The 26,120-nt window shown below is 38.7% G+C and overlaps 1 protein-coding gene across 1 annotated transcript in view; it reads left to right on the top strand.

Annotated features, from left to right (window-relative positions):
* ADAM22 (ADAM metallopeptidase domain 22) overlaps positions 1 to 26,120 on the top strand; it is a 213,965-nt gene that overhangs the window by 83,736 nt on the left and 104,109 nt on the right. The window contains exon 4 of the mRNA XM_040644568.1: positions 21,590 to 21,656. Coding sequence (XP_040500502.1) covers positions 21,590 to 21,656 — 67 coding nt within the window. The remainder of the gene's footprint in view (positions 1 to 21,589; positions 21,657 to 26,120) is intronic.

Here is a 26,120-nt window from a genome sequence, read left to right as displayed (position 1 = left end):
AATGTATTCTTCTGACTTTTCTTTCCTCACTTAGCAATATGTTTGGAGATGCTTCCATATGAATATATATGTAGACAGAGCTACCTCATTCTTTTGAAGGGTTGTATAGTTTGCCATTTGATGGATTTACTGTAATTTTAAAAAATGATTTATTTATTTTAGAGTGAGAGAGTTTGTGTGTGAACAGGGGAAGGGGCAGAGAGAGAGAGAATCTCAAGCAGACTCCCCACAGAGTGCAGAGCCTGACAGAGGGCTCAATCTCACAACCCTGAGATCATGCATGACCTGAGCTGAAATCAAGAGTCGGACGCTTAGCTGACTAAACCACCCAGGTGTCCCTACTGTAATTTCTTAAATAATTCTCTGTTGAGGGCCATTTAGGTTGTTTCTATTTTTTTTTATTATTACAGATGGTACTGTGATAAGTCATGTAAGCATATTCTTTTGAACATGTGGAATTATTTCTGTAGGATAAATTCTAGGTGTAAAATTGCTGAGTCGAAGGGAATATGCAATATTCTCACCAGAAACATGAGAGTGCCTGTTTCCTCACACCAGTATCCATCACATGCAACTTTACTTAAGCTGTTTTTGAGTTTCCTGGAGGACCCTGAGAGAGTCATGTCCTCTCTCTCGAGCCTTTCTTTTCAGTTTGCCCTTTCTTAAGCCATTGGGAAGTTACCCCTGCCCCACCATAGCCCCCTCCCTTCCTCCAGTCTTTCTTTTCCTTTCAGACTCAGCTCTATCATAAATTTCTTTTAGAAACAGTTTTGCTCCGTTACCACCATTCTGCTCTCTTCCCCTAGAACTTCCTAGACCCATTTTGGTGCACTCTTCTTTTTGTGTGTGAGATTCCTCTGTAAACATAACACATTTCTCCTGCATACTTCTGGTACAGTGCTCATCACCTAGAATTGTCCTTAGTGGTTCTTTGCTTGTATTTCCATTTAGCTGATCTTGACTCCGCCATTTTCATCTCTTTGTCCAAAACACTTTCCTATGCAAACATGTGGTTGAAGCTCAATAAATGTGTTTTTGAATGAATTAAAATAAATCTATGTCAGAAGTTTAGGTTGGATGGACCTTAGTGATCATTTCATTCAACATTTTCACTTTATTAGTGAGAAATAGCGTTCTTAATTTTAATGTTCTGAATTAAAAGTTAGGTAATTCATGGGGCGCCTGGGTGGCTTAGTCGGTTAAGCATCTGACTCTTGTTCTCAGCTCAGGTCTTGATCTCAGGGTCATGAGTTCGAGCCCCACATGGGCTCCATGCTGGGCATGGAGCCTACTTTAAAAAAAAGAAATTAGGCAATTCATTGTTTTTTAAGGAAAACTTTTTTTAAAAAAATTAAAACCAGTTGTTTTTTTCACTTATTGCTGACTCTTTCTCTGGGTTCAAATCAGTCCTCCAGTCCTCCAGTCTATGATTTGTAGAGTTTTTATAATGGAATTTGCTGTTGTTTCTTCAAACTCAACAACTATCAAAGACATATCTTTTGTTTCTTGACATTTCTTTTATTACTCAGTCATCCTTTGTTTTCAGGACCTTGCTTGGAACAAGTTTCCCATGACCTGCCCAAGTTTGGAAACATGAGAGATAGACAGAAATTTGGAGAGCAAAGGATTACTGTTTTACTGATAAGACAGTTGAAAAACATCACGCCTTCGTGAGAAGGCCAAATGATCCTATTTATGCTTCCTGTCTCCATTTCCTCCTGTAAAGTCTAGACTTTGGTATTTAGGGAACACTGGGTGTGTAGTGCAGATATAGTTTCTCATAATCTCTATATTCACATTGATCTGGAGCAGGGAGGAAAAGAGAAACAGTCCTCCGTGTTTACAAACTTTTAAAAGATTAACTGTACCCCTTTCAGAAATGTGGGCCAGTTATTGCTCCTAACCAGGTCAGCTCATTCCTTCAGACAGGGAGAAGGGTAGGGTTCCAAGAAAAAATCCAGTGCCAACCCTCCAACATGAAAACAAGGTGTATTGTAAGGAAAGAGGCTCCTTCTTGCATTTCTCATAAGTCTTCCCATGTTTCATTCTGTGCTCTGTCTCTTGCACATATCTTTTTTAGGTATTCTGTGTTCTTTCCCACTTCCCTTGGTTCTGTCTTCTTGAACTGTAATAACCCAGTCTTCTTGGTCTCCAACCTCCTGCCATGACTGTGACAAGTGTTTTACTTGCTGATTGGATTGCCAGTCATCTTAGGTTTTCCCAACCCTGGTTTTAATCCTCACAGCCCAGAAATTTGCACAAGAGAACAACTATATATGACTGACAGCATTTGGGGAAATATTCCTTTAGTCCTGTACAATCCCTAGTTCCCACTTCAATTTCATTTCATTTCATTGAGGTTTTTTAATATTTATAGAGTCCCTGTTAACTCTCATAGTTTTATCCTTCTTGGTACATCTGCATAGAATATTCATAGATTCTTTCTTCTCCATCCTCTTTATTTAATAGGCAAGAGAAATGCTTAGATTTTATTAAAACATTCCCCTGAATGGCTAATTTGATACCAAAACCTAAAATTAGAGCAAACCCCAGAGAGAGCCATGGGACTGTAGGGGAGGAAATCATTTTCTTTCTTCCCTTGTAGGTTCTTTGGCTGGTTTAATAATTAAAATGACACAAGACAGATTAACAGAAACAAACAAGTTTTAATTTTGTACGTATAGGAACGCATAGAAATATGAGACTCAAAGAAGTGACCAAAGCAGGCAGTTTTTATACCTTTTAGACAAAGAAACAATAGTTTGTGAAGAATTGACAAGACAAAGAAATTTGGGCTTAGAGTCGTAAATTAACCCAGAAGTAATAGGGTTTGTTTATAGAGCCTTTTCATTCCTAAATTCCCTGGGTCTGGTGATGAGGATGTCTCTTTACCTTCTGGTACAGCAGAGGTACTTTTCACATGGAAGATTTATTTCCTACTTTCAGGGAGATGGAGGAGGGGTCAGAGTGACCTTCTTGCACTGGCTGTTTCTTAAGTAGCTTTAATTCGAAATAATCAGTATGCCAAAGTGGTGTATTTTGGGGCAGCCTGCCCTGAACCCCATCAGGAGGAACATCAAGTCCTGTAGATATATCTGGGGTCCTTTTCAGCTAGATGTTTGTAATAATAGAGATTATTTTGTTTTAGGATCTCTGCTGATTTCCCAGTGGCTGAACATGAAGTCTTACATTATGCATTGATTTCTCTTTTCTAAAAACATAATTTGAAATTTATGACTGAAAAGCGGCAATGAGAACACTGTTTTCCCTTTTCCTGGGTTGGTGGCTGAATTTATATTGAGAGGAATACAATGGCTCGTCAGATAATTATGGAAAGAGGTGCCACACACAGAAGCCTTAGATAATTAATCCTCTGTGTCTAGAGTGTAGATATTCACCACTAATATATAGGATGCTTTCTTTTTTTTTTTCCTTTTGTCTGCTTTTGCAGATTTTCAGATGCAAAAATTTCAGTAAGTTTCCACAAAAATGTTTACTCCTGAAAGGTTTTCCTAGAGCTGATTTTGTAAAATCTAAGAAACTATGAAAGCAAAGCCTATTTAACTTTTATGTTTGCAGTTTTATGTTTTGATTATTAGCTTTTAGAATGTAGAAACTAACTCGGGGTCAGGTCAGAGTGTCAAGATCTAAATTAGTTTTCTTTGTATTTATTACTCATTTAAGCCAGTTTGAGTAGTGATAATGAGGTAATGAAACTCTCTTTAAACAGACTTTTTAAAAAAATTTTTATTTTGTTATATTAGTCACCATACAGTACATCCCCACTTTTTGATGCAATGTTCCATGATTCATTATTTGCGTATAACACCCAGTGCACTATGCAATACGTGCCCTCCTTAATACCCATCACCGGCCTGTCCCAATCCCTCATCCCTCTCCCCTCTGAAGCCCTCAGTTTGTTTCCCAGAGTCCATAGTCTCTCATGGTTCATTCCCCCTTCTGTTTACCCCCCTTCATTCTTCCCTTCCTTCTCCTACCGATCTTCCTATTTCTTATGTTCCATAAATGAGTGAAACTATATGATAATTGTCGTTCTCTGCCTGACTTATAAAACTTGTACAGCTGAGTGAGTCGTACCCTTCAAAGTTGTCACTGTAGGAGGGCATTGCCTTTATTACAGTAACAGCTCCATTACTCAAAGTAATGTTAGGTCTTTTGAGGAGGATTTCTATCAAAGTCTATAGCACATTTTTGGAACTTTTTTAACGCTGGCACAACATCAGTAACGAAGGGTGTATTTGAGTTTTGGACCCGCCAACAGCCATTCACCATCATCTTTTCACTAATATGGGTAATGGGCCTACTTATTATTTAGAAGATACGTTTAGGAAATAATGAGACTGGTTTTCTTATGTGTCACATAAATTGTCTCTGAAGGAATTTCTGAAGGAAAAGTTTTAACAGAGTTTTGAATAATTGCAGTACCACTGGCATAGGCGAAAATGATCTCAAGATGACGGTTTTGAAAGTGACAAAATTCAGCCAGCTATTCTGTTATAATTTTTAAAAACTACTCATTAATTGTAGCATTCTGGCATTGTGAAGAAACAAAGGCATTTTAGTGGAAACAAGATAGTTTGACTTGGTGCAATTATCATTTGCTCCTGAGAAGTCATTGTAAGTTGGCTGACACTAGCTGGAAACGGCCCTTGGAATTGAACGATAGGTAAGGAAATGACAGCTAATGGAATAGAACAGAATGTGTGAGAGCAGAAAGGGCACCGTTAAGGAAGTATTGCTAGAGTTTTGAGACAAATGGTGAGATGTAATTATCTATTCCCTGGTGTCTATTTCATGCCCATATTCCTTAGATTTCCCTGGCTTGGGTTTAATCCAATAACTTTCCATCATAAAAATTATATGATCATGATTGTAATATAAACATTTTAAATTACCTCCATATTTCTGGATAGATGTGGTAGATTGAAACCTCACATGCATCTTTCCTCCATTAAAATGACAGTGAGGGCATAATAAACTCACAAGAACAAAGTAGATGAGTGACATCAATAAAAATTTGGAAGATGTCACAAAAATGGACAAAGAGTAACTGACGTGACTGCGTGGAGGAAGCTGCCTCCTAATCTCAGTAAGAAGCAGAACCTGGGAAGAGCTCTAGAAACAGAAGCAACATATCTCGGGAAACTGGGGTATGGTGTGGTGCCTAGAGAAAAGATAGATTATATTAACTAAAAAGATATTAAATTCTAAAACTGTTTTATAACAGGGATTCAGACAGTCAGTTTTACTTTGTTTTACATCTCTAACATGGGAGAAGGTACAAGTGCTAAACAACAAAACACTTTTGGCTTAACAATTACTTATGCTTTACAAAAAAAGTCTGTTTAAATATTATTAGTAGAATAACATTAATTATGGAAACCAAGTAGAATTACAGACTTTAGAGAGGTCATATTTACTTTCATAGGACATACAACACTTCTTCATGTCTGGATTCTGGATAAGAACCTAACATCAGAAATAATGTTTTCTAAATGTTCTATAACATAGATTAGTATTTGCTTTCCTGCTACTCTAAAAGAGGGGATGTTTCTTTTTATCTTGACAGACTTTCACCAATACAGTTGACTTTTGAATAACATGGGAATTAGGGGCATTGACCCCCCATGCAATCAAAAATCTGCTTATAACTTTTGACTCCTCCAACACTTAACTGCTAATAGCCCACTGTTGACTAGAAGCCTTACTGAGAAAACAAACAGTTGATTAACACAGATTTTGTATGTTGCATGTACTATGTACTGTATTCTTATAATAAAATTGGCCCGAGAAAAGAAAGTGTTAAGAAAATCATAAGGAAAAATAAACACATTTACATGATTGTACTGCATGTATTGAAAAAACAATCCGTGAATTAAGTGGACCCATGCAGTTCAAACCTGTGTTGTTGAAGGGTCAGTTGTTGTCGGATGGGCCTATGTTGTCAAAACTAGGTATTGGAATTCCAATAGTTAGGGGAAGAAAGCAGGTTTAAAAAGCATGAAGCTTATAATATGGATTACCAGATATTTGAGGAGAACATCTAACAAAAAAAAGAAAGAGATCAGAACAAACAAAATGAGGAATTCAGCTCAAACAAAAATATGCCGGGAATAGAAGAAAGTCTTTTAAAACCCAATCCAATAATAATATATTAAGAGAGATAAATACTGCATCTAGGAAATAAGAAAATGCTATTAAAAATCCAGAGAAAAGTAACTAGAAAAAATATGAGAAACAATAAAAATTGATAGAAGGGTTGAATGATAACGTTGGGGGGAAAATGTCTGCCAGAAAACTGAACAAAAGATAAGTGGGAGGTAGGAGAGAAAAGATAAAAACTGTAAGAGGATCAACCCAGGAGATTAAAGAGCTGAGTAACAGGCATTCCATAAGAGAGTAGAGAGAAAACAGAGAATGGAAATTAGCAAAGATTATTCTTTATAACTGAGGGGCATGAATTTCTCAAGTGAAAGGGAATATGGAGTGCCCAGGTCAGTGAACGAAAGAAGACCCACATAAAGACATACAATTTTGAAGTTTGAGAACAGAAATAGAAGAGAAGGTCCAAAAAGCTTCTCAAGAGAAGAACCAGGTCACATTGGAAGGATCAGAATCAGAATAACATCAGATTTTTCATTAGCAATGCTAGGCACTAGAGAAAGTGGAACAGTGCTCTGTAAATTCTGAAGGATTTCTGTACTTGCAAATCCAAACCATCAATCAGAGGCAAGTTCTCAAAAAATGGTACAGGCAAGGTCTAAAATAAATGAACATCATATGCCGCATTCTTTGTTTGGAAGGTATAGGAGACTGAATCCCACCAAAATAAATGAGAGAACATCAAGAAAAGTGAAGGTGTGAGAAATAGGAAATAGATTTACAGTGAGAGAATCAAAGGAAGTTCTCAGGATCGTGGTGAAGAGAAATTCCAGGATTACATCTGGGCCACAGGCCTAGAGTGCAGTTGGTCCGGATAGGAGGAGGACAGAAGGCCACAGGAAGGATACAGCAAAGAAAAAAGTGAAATACATAGAGTACCTGGTGTGTTTGATCATATTGAAGGCTTTACAGTTCTGTGGGGGAAGTTTGGGGCTAATTTAGTGACATATATAGAAAACTAAGAAGAGAAGAAAATGATGGGAGAAGGGAAAGTCCATGTTGGGGTTGGGTTTAGTTGGTCAAGGCCCTGAGCGCTGGAGTCAGGCCATCTGAGTTTGAATCCTGGCTCTATTGCTTATTACTACCGGCGTACCCTTGACAAAGTTACTTACCTGTGTGTGCTTCAGTTTCCTCATCCGCATGAAGATAGTAATAATACCTGCTTAACAAAATTGTTATAAAGATAAAATCAGTGTGTGTGAAGCTGCTAGGTCAGTAGTAGTAGTAATAAAGGCTCAAGGGGCGCCTGGGTGGCACAGCGGTTAAGCGTCTGCCTTCGGCTCAGGGCGTGATCCCGGCATTACGGGATCGAGCCCCACGTCAGGCTCCTCTGCTATGAGCCTGCTTCTTCCTCTCCCACTCCCCCTGCTTGTGTTCCCTTTCTCGCCGGCTGTCTCTATCTCTGTCAAATAAATAAATAAAATCTTAAAAAAAAGAAAGGCTCAAAGTTGTTAACTGTTATTTTTATTATATACTTAAAGCAATAGAGAAATAGAAGTTTGAGCGTACTTTTATTTTTTTTTTTAAAGATTTATATTCTTATTTGAGAGAGAGTAAGAGTGTGCCCAGGAGTAGGGGGAGGGGCAGAAGGAGAGAATCTTCAAGCAGACTCCCTGCTGAGTACAGAGCCTGAGCTGGGGCTGGATCCCACAACTCATATGCGATCATGACCTGAGCCAAAACAAAGAGTCGGACGCCTAATTGACTGAGCCACCCAGGTGCCCCTGAGCATACTTCTTTTTGAGAAATGAGGTGATAATTACCCAGAAGAAACTGTTTAATAAGCTAAAAATGTTTTTGATGACCTAGAGTTCCACCACTCAAAAGTGACCTTTTTTAAACATCTGGGTGCATTTTCTTTTAGTTGGTTATTTTTTTTTCTGTGCAATTGTTTTATCTATATAATTGTTATGTTGTCCCTATATAATTTCATGTACTTGTTTTCCTTTTTAACTGAAGAAGCATTTTTCTAGTTAATACAAATTCTTCTTAAAAGTTTTTGTTGACTTCATTATTTTTTACTCAATGGATAGAAAGTAATTTGCTCAACCAGTCATCTGTTTTTGTATGTTTAGGTTGTTCTGTGAATAACTTTGGGGTATTTGGCTTTGAGAAGTACACTTCAATTTTAGTTTCCTTATTTTTAAGAAATTATAAATATAACTGATCTTTAGTTTCTTGAACGTAATACATGTTTATTATAGAAATCTTGGATAATGTATAGAAGTAAAAGAAGTAAAATTAATATAACAATAATCTAATTACCACAAGGTAAACACTGCTACCATTTTATTTTTTTGTATTTTTATTTTTGATTTTTTTACTTTTTATTTTTTGAGTGAGACAGAAAGAGAGCATGTGTGTGAGTTGGGGTGGCAGGAGGGAGCAGAAGAGAGAGAATCCCACCCATACCCACTCCATACCCACCGTGGAGCTCAACGTGGGGCTTGATCGCACAACACTGAGATCATGACCTGGGCCAAAATCAAGAGTCGAATGCTTAGCCACCTGGGCTACCTAGGCCCCCCGCACTGCTACCATTTTAATGTTTGCTTTTTTTTTCTCTTTTTCCCTCATACATACATGTTTTTCTTTCTTTTGCAAAATTTGGAGTTTTTCTTTCTTTTTTATTTTATTTTACTTATTTATTTAGAGAAGGAGAAAGAGAGTGCATGAGCAGGGGCAGGGACAGAGGCAGAGGGAGAGAGAGAATCTCAAGCAGACTCAATGCTGAGTGGGGAGCCTGAAGCTGGGCTTGGTCTCATGACCCTGAGATCATGATCTGAGCTGGAATCAAGAATCAGAGGCTCAACCGACTGAGCCACCCAGGTGCCCCTGGAGCTTTTCTTAAGTAGACATCTTATGAACATCTTTTAATATGAACACTATGAACATCTTTTATCATCCTCAGTGACATGTTAAGTGTTAGCCGTGTTCAGTGGTAAGTTTTTGTAACCTATGTATTTAATTACTTCTCTTGTTATTTCCACTGTTTTTCCATGATGATACTATATTGACAGTCTTTATGGCTGGATACCTGTGCACAGTAACAAATTATTAGGTTAAATTTTTATTATTTATTTATTTATTTTTAAAGAATGTATTTATTTGACAGAGACAGCCAGCGAGAGAGAGAACACAGTCAGGAGGAGTGGGAGAGGAAGAAGCAGGCTCCCAGTGGAGGAGCCCGATGTGGGGCTCCATCCCAAGACTCTGGGATCATGCCCTGAGCTGAAGGCAGACACTTAACGACTGAGCCACCCAGGCGCCCCTCTTAGGTTAAATTTTTAGAAACAGAATTGCAGGTTCAAAAAGATACATATTCAGTATGTACTGTCTAACTGCCCTCCTTGAAAGTTTTTAACAAACTCTGCGTTGACAGTGTTTGTGCTAGTGGTTCTCTAGTGGCCTTGTGAACACTAGGTTTTTAAGTAATAACTATTTTTTAAATGGCACAAAATATCATATATATATATATATATAGCTATTTTCCTTCATTAGATTCTTGTGTGCCAAGAATATCAGAATTTTAAGACTTTTACAAAATTTTGAAAGATTGCTTTCGCAGAAGAGGGTAATGATTAAAGATATGGAAGCAATGATGGTTCTATCAATAGATGAATGGATAAAGAAGTGGTGCATAGATACAGTGGAATATTACTCAGCCATAAAAATAAATGAAATTTTGCCATTCATGACAATGTGGATGGCCCCTAGATGATATTTTGTTAAGTGAAATAAGTCAGAGAATGAAAGACAAAGAATATATAATTTCACTTATATGTGGAATATAAAAAACAAAACAAACAAATAAAACCCCAAACTCTGAAAAACAGGGAACAAACTGGTGGTTGCCAGGGGAGAGATGGGTGGGAGGATGGATGAAATAGGTAAAGGGGATATAGCGGTACAAAAAGACAATTATAAAATCAACATGAAAAGTATATTAGGGAATATAGTCAATAATATAATAACATATAATGACAGATGGTGACTACACTTATTGTGGTGAACATTGAGTAATGGATCGAATTGTCAAATCAATATGTTGTATACCTGAAACTAATATACCACTATATAGTTATTTGTACGTTAATTATACTTCAATAAAATAAAAAGAGGGCAATAATGGACTGCCATTACCTGTGGATAATAAAGCCTATTAATCTGTGTTCTCTCTAAAGAAGGGACTGTGATAGTCTTCACACAAATGATTAGGAAAATATTGACAGGTTGACAGATCTTAAGCATTACAATAACCCAGGCAAGATATCATGGTGACTCAGACCAGGGTGGTGGTAATGGAAGTGGTCATTCTGGATATATTTTGACAACAGAGTTGATATAATTACTTGGATATGGAATATAAGAGAAATTGAGGAGTCAGTGATCATGCCTTGGTTTTTGGCCAGGGTAACGGGAAAGATGGAGTAGCTATTTGTGAAGATGGCAAGACTATAGGAAAATCACATTTGTCAGGCAAGATCAGGAACTCAAATTTGGACATAGTTAAGTGTGATATGCTTATTTGATAAGAGATGTTGACTATGTGGTTAGAAATATGATTCTGAAGTTCAGAGGAGAATTCTAAACTGGAGACATAAATCTGAGGGTCATCAACATATACTTATTATTGAACAGAAGTCATTAGATAAGTTCACCAAAGGATGAGTATAAAAAGGAGAAAGGAACAAGGACTGAGCCCGGGAGCCACTATATTACTTAAAGCTTGGGGAAATGGGAAATGGGAAGAAACTAGCAAAAGAGATTGAGAAGAAGCAGCAAGAGAAGTAGGAGAAAAACAAAAAGAGTGTGGTGCCTGGTAGGAAGTCAAAGGAAATATTTCCAAGAGGAGGGGTGATCAGCTGTGTCAAATGCTGCTTCTAGGTGAAGTAAGATGAGGACTGAATCAACCATTAAATTTAACAAGACAGAGATAGGTAATGAGAGACTTTAATAAGAGCAGTTTTGGTGAAGTGGTGTGGTGAAAATCTGATTAGATGGGTTCAAGAGGTAAGAGAGGAGAGAAAGGAAGATATTGACTATGGGTAATTCTCTTGAGTGGTTTTGCTTACTCCACAGAAAGAAATGTAGCAACAGTTGGACAGGGAAATGATGTTAAGAATTGTTTTATTTGTTTGTTTTTGTAAATGGGTGAAATAACAAAGTTTACGTGGTGATGGGAAGGATCTAGTAGAGAGGGAGAATTTGATGACGCAGGAGGGAATACTATCTGGTGCTGTGTCCCTGGGTAGGCAAGAAGGAATGGATTATGGTGCGTGAGTAGGGGGATTGACTTTGGATAATTACATGGACAGCTAATCCCTAGAACAGGAGGGAAGGCTGAGCAGATGAGTGCAGGTGATAGTAGGTGCAGAGATGTGGTGGGAATCTTTGGAACTTATCTTTTGATAAGCAGCAAAGTCATCTTCTCAAAATAGTTTTTGAAGTTTTGAGAGAGAGAGAAAGAGAGAGAGAAGGTATGAAAAGGTATTGTGGCACTGTTAGGAGAGTAAATGTCCTAGGAAAATAACATATGATTGCCAGAGTGTTTTAGGGGACCCACTGAGGTTGGTGTTCATCAGTGTAACGTGAACACAGTCAACATGATGATAGACAGTTCTTCAGCTTCATTCAGTTGCACTGGGTAGGCCTGGTGCCTCTCGAGCTTGTTTTTACCAGCGCTGGTTTAGCCAAGGGAGAATCACATGTTAGGAGATGGGTAGGGAAATTTACAAAGCAGTGAAAATTAAGATTGATTTGAAGCTGAGCAAGGAAGAGTATGAGACATGAGGGAGCTGAGGGACAGTGAAATGGTAGTAAGTTCAGTGGATTATCGGTCTCATTGGGGTCAAAGAATTGAAATGGGGTATTGAAGGAGAAAGCTAGAACGGATAGAAGTTGGTCAGAGAGTGAGAGGTGAATTGAGAATATGGTAGGTGGAAGAATGGAGAAGATCATTAGAGGAGATGAGAAGCAGAATTATAAGGGTCACCTAGGTAAATATCAAAATCAACAATAGGTACAACAGGAGTAGTGTTTGAGTATGTGATCATAAACTAGAAGCTAAAATCTTCAGGGAGTGAGGGAAAGTGACCAGGAATCAATAAATTGCTGTAAGGGTCAGTGATAGTCTGATGATAGGAGATACAAAGGGGGGTGATTTTTAGTGGTATGTGCAAGAATGGCATGATATGGCAATGAGAAACATGGAGGATATCTTTCCCCTCTCTTCACGAGATCCCCTTAGTTAGGATGTCCAGCCCCCACTTGAGTGGGTGCAGGAAAAGCACTTCCTGCAGTGGAGAACTGATTCTCAGAGGAAGATAGTGAAAGAAGTGTTCAAGGAAGAGATTGGAGATTTTGCTAGTGGCCATTGTGAGTTCCAGAGGGCATCATCAAAGGGCATCTGGAGGTGGGGAGTGGGAGGACGAGGGGACAGAGCCGTATGGGGATTAGAGATCTGGAAATGAAGGATGATTTGGGAACCTAACAGACATGAACTAGGATAATAGGCTTGATTAGGTTAATCTTGACGATTTCGAGAGCATATTGCTATGATGAGGCTGTGTGGGTTGATAGTAGGTAGATGCTGTCTTGCTAGGAACAGGCAGAATTGGGACTCCCACTTGACCCCAGCTTATGAGGTCACATAGGTAGGGGTGGGGAACAGTCTCACTTTTAGCACTGGGCTCTTCTTTATTTCTGACAGTGGAGTCTAGCTGAGGGATATGGTCTTACTTCCAGCATATGGATGTGGAGAGGAAGGAGACAAAGATAGCCGAGATGCTGATTAGGCAGATAGCAATAGAGAATTTGAGGCTAGCTCTACCTTGTTGAGTATAATTTTCAAGTAATTAATATTATAAAAATGGAAATCTTTAACTAATATACTTTATTTGAACCACATCTAAGAATTACAATGTTTTAAAAATACCAGAACCTTTCATTTCTAGGGTTCTCATAGCAAATCTAAGTAAATTTTGAAGTAAGTCTGTCAATTTTCTTCTTAAAAAATGAGCCCTTGATTTGGCTTTCATGGAGAGGAGCACGTCTCCCTCTGTTGATAATGTGCTGTAAGATTCACCAGGGACTCCTTTTTATTGCTTTGCTGCAGTGTGTTCCCTAGTATCTTTGACTTTCAGTGTGGTAATGAGTCACCGTGATCAGAATATACCAACACACTGTTATATTAATAGAATTTTACTAGAATATTTGTGGATTAATTTGATTATACTTTTATGCCCTGGTAACATTTTTTGTATGTCAGGAGATATCTAGGAGACTTTGACTTGGTAGGTGGGTTGGAGGTGGTTCCCAGGCATTTAAAACAAAAATTCTGTGATGCTGGGGCAAAGCCAGGCTTTGCCTGGAACCCTGTGCCTTAGTAGGAATAAGGAGTCTATAAAAAGAGATAATATTAATAATAGTGCCCAACTCAACTGTCACGTAATCACATTTAGTCTAAATGCCTTAGTCCTGACATACACACTAAAAGCTCCTTGAAAATTTTCATCAGATAAGGACTTCCTCAGTAGAGCATAACTAAAGTAGCCTCACCCTGAGGCACAGGGTATAAAGAAAATCCCTTGTGTGTGCATAAGCAAGAAGGAATTTTCATATTTATAATTTGGAAAGGAACAAAACGAATCTTTCATCCAAAAGGCAGATCTTAGGTAAGCTTTTGATTTTGTTGTTTCCCTTTAATTTAGTTTAAACAAAATAAGAATTTTAAATACTAGCTATTACATACCAAGGATATAGACAACAGTTCTGGTGCAAATTGGGGCTGAAGAATGGACGATTAATTCTCACTGGTATGAAGACCCAGGACATTTATCCACTTTCTGTAGTGAGGATTCTCAGCAAAGACATTAGTTTTCAAAAAGGTTCTGGAAGGTTACTTCTTGGCTAGGTGAGTAAGAAAACAGAAGATGAAATGGGAGGAGGGATGCATGAAGTGGAGAGAATTGGAAGAGCGTTTGGTTTTTTTCCCCCCTAAGCTTATAATTTCTTATACCTCTTACATAAGGTAATGAAATTTGAATTCTTAAATCTTTCATTTTCTGAATCCTGTTCTTCCGAAAAGCTTTGAAATGAAACAAAATCTCTAATTTTTCATTGTGACTCGATGGAGCTTTTTCCTATTTTACTGGATTATGGTCATATTTGAAACTTTTAGGATTCTTTTGTATTTATATTATACAAAGTAAGTTACATTGGGCTCATTCGAAGCCTGCTCCAAGGAACACATGTTAGTTTTGTGCACCATTAACAATTAACTGAATGGTTCGAATAAGCAGGCATGACCAGACTATTGCCTTAGTGTATTATTTTGTACAATTCTGTGGGTTGACTGGGCAGTTCTGCTTCCTATAGTAGTAGCTGGGCACTGGTAAATCTGGAGGATCCAGAATGGCCTCAATCACATGGTTGGAAATTGGCGCCAGCATTGGCTGGGAATTCAGCTGGCGTCGTCAGGTAGGGACTCTGCTTCTTCTCTACAAGCATTTATTATGTGGTTGCTGAGGCTTGCTCAGAGCATGATGGCTGGGAAATTCAGAGATTTAAAGGTGAAGAACTGTACATGAATGAAAATAGAAGCTGGGAATCTCAGATGTTACACAGTGTTTCACTTCTGTCTCATGTATTTGCTACAGGGACAACTCAGATTCAAGGGGAGGAGAAATGGTCTCCACTTGCCTATAAGAGGAATGACAAAGAATTTGTTGCCATCTTTAACCACAGTCCATCCTTGGACCACAAATTATTTATATTTCTCACAAATGCAAATGCAGTAAATTCCTCCAAACACTCCTGAAAAATCTCATTCCATTAGAGTATCGGGCTCAAACTCGGGGCTCAGGTTCTCATCATCTGAATCAGGTCCTTGTGTTCAGCTGCTTAGATGATGCCATATAGACTCTTGAACTAAAAAGTATGTTCCACACACACTCGAGTCACGAAGAGGAGACAAGGACAGGATGACTGCAATAGATACTCTTGTTTAAAAAGGGAGGAACTAGGAGGAATCTAGCTTTCACCAGGCCATTGAAATTCTCATATTCAGCCAGGCGTATGTCACCAGCTTCCCCTGTTTTGGGGAAAGGGAATATGTAGGTTAAGGCTCTATTCTGCTTCTTGGGAGTGGTTGCCTGTGGGTCTTGGCTGTACTTTTCGAGTCACCATTTCTTTTCCATAAGAAATGGGCCTAGCCTTAATCTAAGTATCTTTCTAGGTCTGCTTCATGACTGCAAAAAATTTGAGTGGACTGTCCATTTTGATCCAAGGTGGTTGTGATTCCATTGGTGGGTTCTATGTGAATTCATTGGAATTAACCCCATTGGACAAAACCACAGCCACACATCTTTTCGGGATAGGCCCCTCCTTATTTTGGACTTTGAGGTAAGATGCCATGGAACAGTGCCTTTAAGATTCTTAGAAACTCTTTTGTGTAGCTGAGGATCTGGTAGGCAGGCCTTTGAGAATCCTAGAAACTCCTTAATATGGATGATGCAGTCCAGGCAAAACAGCCTTATGTCTTTCCGAGGTCTTAACAAAAGGTTACGACCACATCCTTTGATTCGATCTTGACCCCGAGGTCACATTTTACTGGCAGTACCTTCGATTAGATCTTTGCTCTAAGGCTATTTTTTGAAAATATAATGCTTATTCAGGTTTCTTCATTCATTTGTTTCTTCCTTTGGTGTTTTTAGTGGGGATACTGTAAATGATGTGTCCTTCTCAGCGTATCACTTCAGGAGCACAAGATTTTGGTTTCTTCCATTATTGATGATGTTAATTGATCACTTGGTTAAGGTGCCCCAGTTTTCTTTACTGTAAATGTATTACTATTTTGAAGGTAGACTTGAATATTGGGATTTGGCTGCGAGAGTGATGCATTAGTCATGTTGAGTCTGAGATGCCTGTTTCACATGCTTGTAGAGACTGGTTCAGAAACAGGGGTGAAGGTTGGTGTCTCATTTGGAAAGATGAAATAGTCTTTTTCTGTTTCCATTTTCCCAGTGAATACAGAATTGAGGTCATCAACATCAGTGATGGTGAAGGAATACTTTGGGGAGAAAAGCTTGGAAATGTCTTAGAGAAAATTGACTAGGAAAGTCTAGTGGATTTATGGCCAGTGTTGTGCTAAGGGGGACCACTTGATAATTGTGATCATAAGGTCATCGTGTCGCCATTCAGGATGTTCTGCTTTTTGAGGACAGACTGATTATTAGAAGAGTTAACTTTTGAGGTTTGGCCAAGTGAGCATAGTGGAGAGAGCAGAGAGAAAGGAGTAAGGAAGTTTAGAGTGTATGCAAGAGAGTGATTATCATGACAGGGCATAGAATATAAACTCAATTAGATGGACAGGAGGGAGGGACAGTGCAGAAGTAGTAGGTAGTGTTCATAGTTTAAAAGTCTCCAAATAGTTAAAGTGAAATTTCTAGGGAAAGTTGGATAGGAGAGGGTGGGTAGTGGGTGGGGTGATTGAAATCAGGATGTGGGAGGGATTTCATCTACGTTCTGGTTTAATACCTACCAACTTCATATTATCTCCATTTTAAACATGGGCAAATTATGTCATAGAAATTAAATAACTTGACAAAGGTCACATAGCAAGTAAATGGCAGAGTTTGGATAGGAAATCAAAATACTAGTTTTGTTTTTAAACTCCAGCGTCTTTGTACTAAACCAGCTGCCTCTGATTCATGACAGTAGTCCTCTAGACAAAGAATAATCATTATTATGACTGAGAATGTTTACATTGTGTTTGTTTTCCTTACTCCAGGCTTATTATGGCATGCAAATGAAAAAAAAAAAAAGGCCTCAGAATGCATTTCTAATTTAAAAGCATCTCCTTACTTTCTTCATAAATTTGATTGAAATGATTTTGATTTAGAATTTGATTGAAAATGATTTCCACTTTCATCTTTCAAAATTCACGAGTTAGGATTCATACATCAGTTTTGAGTAAGCCATTAGTTAACATGCAGTAAATTCTATCTTATCAATTTACAGTAAAAAATTTCTCAATGTTAAGGAGATAATCCTCCATTTTCCTACACTTGGAATTATTTAAGTAGATCCCTACTGAACAATAAACAATGACGATCTAAGGAAAAGAACTTAGGTAATTTTGATTATCTCTACCTTAGGCAGCTTCAAGAAAATTTGCTTAGGTTCTAAGTAGATGGTAGTAAAGATTTTATGCTTCAGTAGAGGAAAAGTGACATTTTAAATAGCAGGTTTTTCAGCCTAATAATTAAAATAACAATACTTAGCAGACTTCCACAATACTGCAAACAAACAAAACCCAATTGCCTGGGCTGTTTTTAGTTTAAATTACATGGAACCCTTTCCAACACTACTTGTAGGTATAGAGGCTTGATTGAAATAGCTGCATAATTCCTGAGCACAGGGTTTTCTTTGCTGTAATTACATTTGTGTGGTGACTCATACTCTCCTAATTCCTAGATTTTATAATTCAAAGGAAAATATTCCCTTGAACTTTGCAAACCTGCATGACTCAAAACTCGTTTTTGTTATTTCTACTATCACTATGACTTCTCTTAATGATATTATACCTATTTGCTTTTGATCTCACTCATGCTAGCTCCGCTAATGGGGATTTACTCATGTGATGATGGAGAAATGATCCCACAGATACTCAGCATCAGGGATGGGCTGTTCTGGATCCCGGGACCTGAGCAGCAAAGTATTGGGGGCTTTCCCTCTGGTATTCCCCACTGGCACAACTCCATTTCTCTCCAGGGTCTGCGCATTTTCTGACTTTCTGCCTCTTTTTCCTTGAATGATTATTTTGTGAATTTACTTGATCAGATTCCCAAGAGAGGGAATAACAGTTGGTTCTGCTAATAAACACTGCGTGTGTATGGCACTTTTCCTCCCCCACTTCTGGGAAGTTGAGGCTGATACAAGGTTGGGGGCCAGTCCTTCGCAAACATCTGGCTGGCACCTCTCCTGTGTAGGGTATGGCACTGGGTGAGATGTGGATGCTGGAGCAATGACACATTTTGCTCAAGGCAGATTTCTATCATGCAGCTTCACTTTTGTTAGAAGTCCTTTGAAATTTGTGAAATACTCTTTCATATCCCCATGAGAAGGGAGGGAGGGAGGAAGGGAGGAAGCAAAAGAAGGAAAGAAGGAAGAAAGGAAAGAAAGAAGGAAAGAAGGAAAAAAGGAAAGATGGACAAGAAAAGAAAGACAGCTGTTGGTTGGCTGCCCGATAGCTATTCTCTCCACCACCCTCCCTCCCCCCAACACTGTTCACTCTCTCTGAGTACTCATGATGTTCACGCAAGGCTCTGGAGAAGGAAAACTTGATTGTTCAAAGGCAAATGTCCCAGGCAGAGGATTTGTTTTGGTGAGGACCAGTAAGGTAATTCTGGCAAAACATACTTGAGAAGATGGATGCAAGGGGCTTTCTGTGAAGAGTTTACTGATTCTTTTAAAGAAATACAGGGTTTTTCTTGGGATATTTTTATCTACATGAAATGCTTAGAATTGCAGTGGCCATGCTAGGGTCATGACAGGAGCCAATGAAGAGGACAGGTCACTCACCATATTGGTGGCAGAGCAGGAAGATGACCTTATGTCTGGTCACATCTGTGTGCTGAGCCACCACACGAGCTAACTCTGCAAACTCCCCCGATGTCTGGTGGGAAATTGCTTTGATGTAATAGGTAGTAGCTCCCAGGTGTACTCCCAGGTGTACAAGCTAGCCCCCACAGACCAAATTACAGTCTTCAAGTCACATGGTCTGCTAAATTACTTTGAAGGGCATGATGAGAAGCAAGAAGGAAATGGGTAGGTTAGCATCCTTAGTATAGGGTGCAAGGTGGATGGAAGGACCCCTCCAGCTAAACCCGGGGTACGTGGTGTTCATAAGTTCTGCTTCTTGCTCTGCTGCATCTGCCTTCCCTGCTGATGATGTGGTCTCAAGGACCAGAGTGGAGCTTTGGGCAGGCTCCATAGGTGGAAGGTAGTTCAAGCTAACGACACCCATTTGCTGTTTCTGAGTTACAAGGAGATGAGTAGGCTTGGTCGGGAGCTGTAAATTGCCGGTTAGCTTTCTGAACAGTCATGAATTCTATCTGTGTTTTTTGGGCAAAGAAAACATGGCACAGAAATGGTGTCAGCAGTGCTTGTTAACCAAAGCAGTTTTACCCCCGAGTCTATATTGGCAATGTCTGGAGACATTCTTGATGATCATGACTGGTGTGTCTGTGTGATGCTCTTGGCCCCTAGTAGGGAGAGGCCAGGGATGCTGCTAAACACACTACAGCATATAAGATACTCCCCAGGACAAAGAATCATCTGGCCCAAAGTGTCAGTAGTGTGGAAGTTGAGAAGCCCTCGGGGTCACCAGTAGGTGATTGAATTAAAACCTCATAAATAGTATTTATGTAGAGTGTATCCTGGATATTTAGTATCTTCTGTATATTTATTATATCATGAACATTTATTACCCAGGTGCCTCATGAATATTAGATATCATTTGGTCACCCATCCCTTTCTATCATTGAGTAATGCATACATGATCTTCTTAGTTATATTTTACACATCCTATGCATTCTGCCACATCTAACAACATTTTGTTTACTAGTTACTCATCTATATTTAAAACATCTTAGAAGTGTTTGCATATATTTTGAAAACTTCAAATTTATTCATCTAACAGATCTGGAGATTTGCAGAAGCAAATTCACATTACACCTGTCCTGGAATTTCTAATAAGAAATAAGATATAAAGGTCCTATAAATATAAATTATTTAAGCGACTTTTAGATGTGTTTTCTGCATCTTGCAGCTTTGAGCATCCTAGCTGGTTCCCACATAACATCAGTAGGAAAATGTATTCCATGGATAAATGAAACAAGGAGTTAGACTATAACTATAGGTTTCCTAAATGGTAATGTAGGGATCAGATACTGTAGGAAATTGATTATTGTGCCTGCATTAATATAACACATGCTTGATCATTCTGTTTACCTTTCAAGCAACTGTAGGCATGGTGCTTATCATGGCAGGCCTGTGAGCTCACGTTAAAAGAGAGAGAGAGAGAGTGTATGTGTAAGAGCAGGGTGGGGGTGCAGGGAGGGACAGAGGGAGAGGGAGGGAAAGAATCTTAAGCAGGTTCCACACCCAGCGTGAGCCCGATGCAGGGTTTGAGCTCATGACCTTGAGGTCATCATTGGAGCCGAAATCAAGAGTTGGATGCCTAACCCACTGGGCCACCCAGGTGCCCCAGAAATTCATATTTTTTAAATGGTTGTTGGGATAATTTTGGCATAGTGACATTCAGAGCACTGTGAAACAGATTTTTTAGTTGGCTGAATATCTATTGACAGAGTAGATTTAGAAATTTATAGCTCTGGGGCTCAGTTGGTTAAGCATCTGCTTCGGCTCAGGTCCATTATCCCAGGGTCCTGGGATCGAGTCCCATGTTGGGCTCCCTGATTGGGGGGAGCCTGCTTCTCCCTCTCTCTCTGCCCTTACACCCTGCTTATTCTTTCTCTCTCTTTCTCTCTCCTGCTCTGTACTCTCTCTCTCTCAAATAAATAAATGAAGTCTTAAAGAAATTTATAGCTTCCTAATTATTTTTATTTAATGATGTTTATTTATATTTTAGTGCTTTAAAAATATTAAGACTTTAAGACTTTTATGGAAGTTGTGTCTTGAGGCACCACCTTTAGGGGAAATTTTTTCACATATATGAAATTAAAGGAAAGAATATTTAAGAAAATGTAAATCAACATTTTTAAATTGTACAAGAAGGTTGTTTAGGAGAGATTTCAAAAAGGCTTATTTAAAAATGCTCAAGGCATATTCCTTCTCATTTCTTCAACCTTTCTTTGCTCCTTTTTAATGTTTCTATGACAGAAAGGAATATTTTGTTAGATTAAAATATCACACATTTAAAATAGTAAAGTATGATAGCAAATCAGAACTATTTGATAAAAGCTGAAGTAAAATGGGAAGAATAAGATGTCTTAGAAATAATGGTGTGCTTAAGGTAGTTTCCTTGAACTACTGAACTAGGTCAGTGGGATAAGCTCTGTTAAGCAAGGGGTGACAGGTGACTTAACCTCATACTTTTTTAGAAGTACTAGGATGTGTGTGTGTGTGTGAGAGAGAGAGAGAGAGAGAGAACGAGAGAGAGCGAGAGGAAGAGAGACCTGTTAAGTTTTATTTTTGTTTGAAAAGTACTAAGAGGTGTGTGTATGTTTGCGAGAGAAAGAGAGAGAGAGAGACCTGTAAATTTTGTTTTTGTTTTGAAATATGAGCTAAAGAATCATAAAGCTGGTATGTGTAAAGTTGGCAATTTTCAGATGATTCACATTTTCAAGGTCCTCTTAATCATCGTTTTTGTTTCTTACAGCGATTTGCTGTCCTCTGAGTACGTAGAGAGATACGTCGAACATGGAGGGAAGATGGTGGAAGTTAAAGTAAGTAAAATTGTCTCCCTCTGGGGGAGATTTTTTGAGAATTTTTAAAATACTGATTCTGATTTCAATTTTCATTGATACTTCTAATGTACAGTCTTAGGGTTTTTATATTGAGAATTTTTCAAGAAAGTGTATCACCCACTTGTGAATAAAAACCTTCAGTTATCAGAGAAAGAATTGTTAGTATACTGTAGGAATTGTTGGAGTTCTGTTTTATGGGATTAATGTAGCACGAGTGGTTCTTTTATAGAATATATCACAGAAAATGGTTTCTGAATTTGCCTTTAAGAACCAAGAGGTAAAATCTCGGGTCCAGAGTAGGTATATGACTTTGCATTCACTTGGGAAAGACGTTCCCCTGGTAAAATGGTAAATTTATTAGGTCTACAGGGAAGGCCCCGGGGTTTTTTAAGTCCCTGGTGAGAGAAATCGTAGGACACTGGTTCTTGTCAGGTAAGCTCTGAAAAGGTGACTTGTAAATAAAAGCCTCTTCCAATTATAGGCATAGGAATGTGTATTTTTGTCCAGTCTACTGAGGATGTCATCTGAGGACATGTGAGACCAAATACCACCCAGGGGTTTCTATAGGCCCATTGTGTAGTATGATGTTTTAGCCGAGTGTTTATTTTCTTCTGAACAGTGTTCGGACTACCTGTTCTGCTTTATCAGAATTATAATGCCATTTATGTATATTTGCTTTCTTTTTCTGAATATAAATTTGATACAGACTCATTTTAGTAAACTTACAAGTAGAGAAAAGTGGGGAAAAAAATGAAAAAATCACCTTTAAAGTCATCACTGAGGTAAACTTTGTTTTCCGTTTGTTGTATGTCCTTTTAGTGTTGTTTAGTCCTATGCACATATTTATATTTTAATTTTTTTTAGATAGTTGCTATCATACATACCTGCACCGTAGTATCTTGCTTTTCAAGCAAGATTTCTATATCATGGGTAGACATCTCTGACAAAGACTTAAAATAAAATCTGTTGATTTTTACAAGTGAACTAATTATAATAATTATACCAATCCTTCCAGAAAGTTATTCTAAACTTGTTAAGACTGGCTGATTGAGTGGTTTGTTGATTCATTTCACTGCCTTCATGCAGAAAGGGCATCCGGATTCTTCAGGGTATGACATAGGAGAATGGTGCCATTTTGTTGGAGTTAGAAAAAATGACCTAGATTTAGAATCTTTGGGCTTCTGTTCTCTTCCCTGTTAATTTAACTTCACTTCCCTATTTTGTATGATGCTTTTCTGAATGCAGAGTGTATCTTACTCCTTTGTTAAATTAAAGAGGAAAAGAAACAGACAGTTCACTATCTATTTCCATTTATGCCTGTCAGTGGAATAATGAAATGTGTATATGAGCATAGAGGGCAGACCTAGCAAAGAGCTATTTGCTGTTGCTACAGCAATATCCCTTTTCAGGAAACTCGTACTTCATCGAATATGTTGACTCCGCTCTGAGATCATTAGAACATGGGTGTATATAACACCTAGAGCTCTGCCGTTCTGCATAATCTTTGCTGATTTTCTAGTCAGGGAATTGCATTTTCTTTGTTGATGGTTTGCCTAACCCCCCAAAGCGTATTAAACCAGGGAAATAATAAATCCAACCTTCATTCAAACCCTTGGGTCAGAAGACATTTCTCCCCTTAAGAAAACCACTTGGATCTCACCCATCACCTCCATTTGTTTCTAGTCCATTTAAACATCTAACTCAAAATTCTCCTCTGGGTTTTTTCCAGGAACCACATTGAAAGCTCTGAATCTTGCCCCACCAATTCAGTTAGTAGAAGATTATTTTCCTGCTGGTTCCCTCATGTCTTGCCCTTTGTGCTTCACTCTTTGGGGTGTTTCTTTTTACATGGAATCGGTTAGTTCTCTTTTCTTTACTAATGACTCAGAATTTTCTTAAGCTTTTCTTTTCACTATACATTAGGAGCTAAAAGTGTAGCATTTCCTATTTTTTTCTTTCTCTTCCTTCTACTACTTTTTCAAAAAAAATTTTTTTTCTTACCTTCTGTATTAGTTTGCTAAGGCTGCCATGACAAAGTTCCACAGAGTGGCTTAAACAGCAGAAATGTATTTTCTTACAGTTTTGGAGGCTAGAAGGCCAAGAGTGAGGTGTTAGCTGGGTTGATTTCCTCTGAGGCTTGTAGATGGTGCCTTCTCCTTATGCCTTTACATGGTTTTCCCTCTGTGTGTGTCAGTGCTCTAATTTCTTCTTCTTTTTTATTTATTTGAGAGAGAGAAAGAGGGAGCACCTGAGCGGGAAAGGGACAGAGGGAGAGGTAGCCCCAATATGGGGCTTAATCCCAGGACCCCAGGATCATGACCTGAGCCGAAGGCAGATGCCTGGCCAACTGAGCCACCCAGGAGCCCTCTAATTTCTTCTTCTTTTTTAAGATTTTATTTATTTATTGGACAGAGAGAGACACAGCGAGAGAGGGAACACCAGCAGAGGGAGTGGGAGAGGGAGAAGCAGGCTTCCCACTGAGCAGGGAGCCTGATGCGGGTCTGGATCCCAGGACCCTGGGATCATGACCTGAGCCGAAGGCAGACGCTTAACAACTGAGCCACCCAGGTGCCCCACTAATTTCTTCTTCTTAAACAGACCATTCTTCATGTTGGATTAGGGCCTACTTTAACAACCTCATTTTAACTTAATTACTTCTTTAAAGACTGTATCTTCAAGTACAGTTACAGTCTGAGGAACTGGGGTGTTAGGAACTTCAACATAAGAATTTCAGAGGAATAAAATTAAGCCCATAACAGCTTTCCTAAGAATGCTGTGTTTTTTTTCTTTTTAAGATTATTTATTTTAGAGAGCGTGAGGGGGAGAGAGAGAGAGCGAGCACACGAGTGGGAGGGACAGAGGGAAAGGGGAGGAGAATCTCAAGCAGACTCCATGCTGAGAGCACAGAGCATGGAGCCCCACCCAGGGCTCGATCTCACGACCCTGAGATCATGATCTGAGCCTAAACCAAGAGTCCCACGGTGAATGGAATGCACCACCCTGATGCCCCCTGTGTGTGTGTGTGTTTTTTTAATTGGCTCTTCTTTTGGAAGGGAAATAAATAAAGAGTATATGAAATCAAGACAAAACTCTACTTTTATGATATAAAATCAAAATCGAAATCATTATGCCAAATCGGGATTCCTGGGTGGCATAGTCCGTTAAGCATCTGACTCATGATTTCAGCTCAGGTCGTGATCTTGAGCCCTGTATGGTGCTCCCTGTTGGGCGAGGAGTCTTCTTGAGATTTCCTCTGCCCCTTACCCTGCTTGTGGTCTCTTTCTGTTTCTCTCTCAAATAAATAAATAAATAAATAAATAAATAAATAAATAAAATCTTAAAAAAAAATCATTAGGCCAGATTTAAACAATGGCTAGACACCAATCTAGTAAATGACTCTGCTCAGGTGTCATGGAACCGTTATTTGTGAAACTCAGGTGCGATGCATTTATTTAAGGGTGCGAGTATGAATGTGGGAAAAGGAATACATTTGCATGAAAAAATATAAAATAGCTACTTTGGTGAATCTTTTAGATTGCGATTATTTTTTTTCAAACCTCTTCTTAAATTATTTTTAAATTAAAAAAAATTTTAAAGTATTTTATTTATTTGAGAGAGACAGCATGCACAGGAGCAGGAGCAGGGAGGGGCGGAGGGAGAAACAGACTCCCCGCTGAGCAAGGAGCCCAGGACCCTGAGATCGTGACCTGAGCTGAAGGCAGACACTTAACTGACTGAGCCACCCCGGCACCCCAAAACCTTTTTAAATTGTAAAATATAGCACTGGCACAGAAATTGCTAAGGCGACTACCCTATAACCACTCTCCAATTCAAGAAATAGAGCTTGACCAGCTCTCCTGTGTGCTGCTTCCTAAACCCCAGCCCCTCTTCCTCCTCTTATACACTTGTAAATAGTATTGTGACTTTTATGGTTATAATTTCCTCATTTTGGTGTATTGTCTTATCACCTGAGCTTGTATCTCTGCAGTTTAATTTGCCTATTTGAAGTATTTTTAACGAGTTTTAAAAAGTCTCTTTTAATCTTTTGGTTTCCCCGTATCTTTCTTTTTTTAGTCTCCCTTCCAATTTACATGTTGTTTCTTCAACAAATAAATTGTTTATCCTATGTGGATTCTCAGTCTGGATTTTGCTGTTGACTGCAATTTTATATTTAGAGTAAAATGAAATCTATGTCCGTGATCTTTCCTTAAGATAGTGATTTGTATTGGGACACCTGGGTGACTCAGTCGGTTAAGCATCTGCCTTCGGCTCAGGTCATGATCCCAAGGTCCCTGGATTGAGTCCCACATCAGGCTCCTTGCTCAGCAGGGAACCTTCTCTCCCTCTGCCTGCTGCTCCCCCTGCTTGTACCTGCTGCTCCCCCTGCTTGTACACACACTCTTTCTCTGACAAATAGATAAAATCTTAAAAAAAAAAAAAAAA

This window comes from Ursus maritimus, unplaced genomic scaffold (assembly GCF_017311325.1).
Source record: "Ursus maritimus isolate PB19 unplaced genomic scaffold, ASM1731132v1 scaffold_3, whole genome shotgun sequence".
Lineage (NCBI taxonomy): Eukaryota > Metazoa > Chordata > Mammalia > Carnivora > Ursidae > Ursus > Ursus maritimus.
This window is presented reverse-complemented; position numbering and strand designations above follow the sequence as displayed.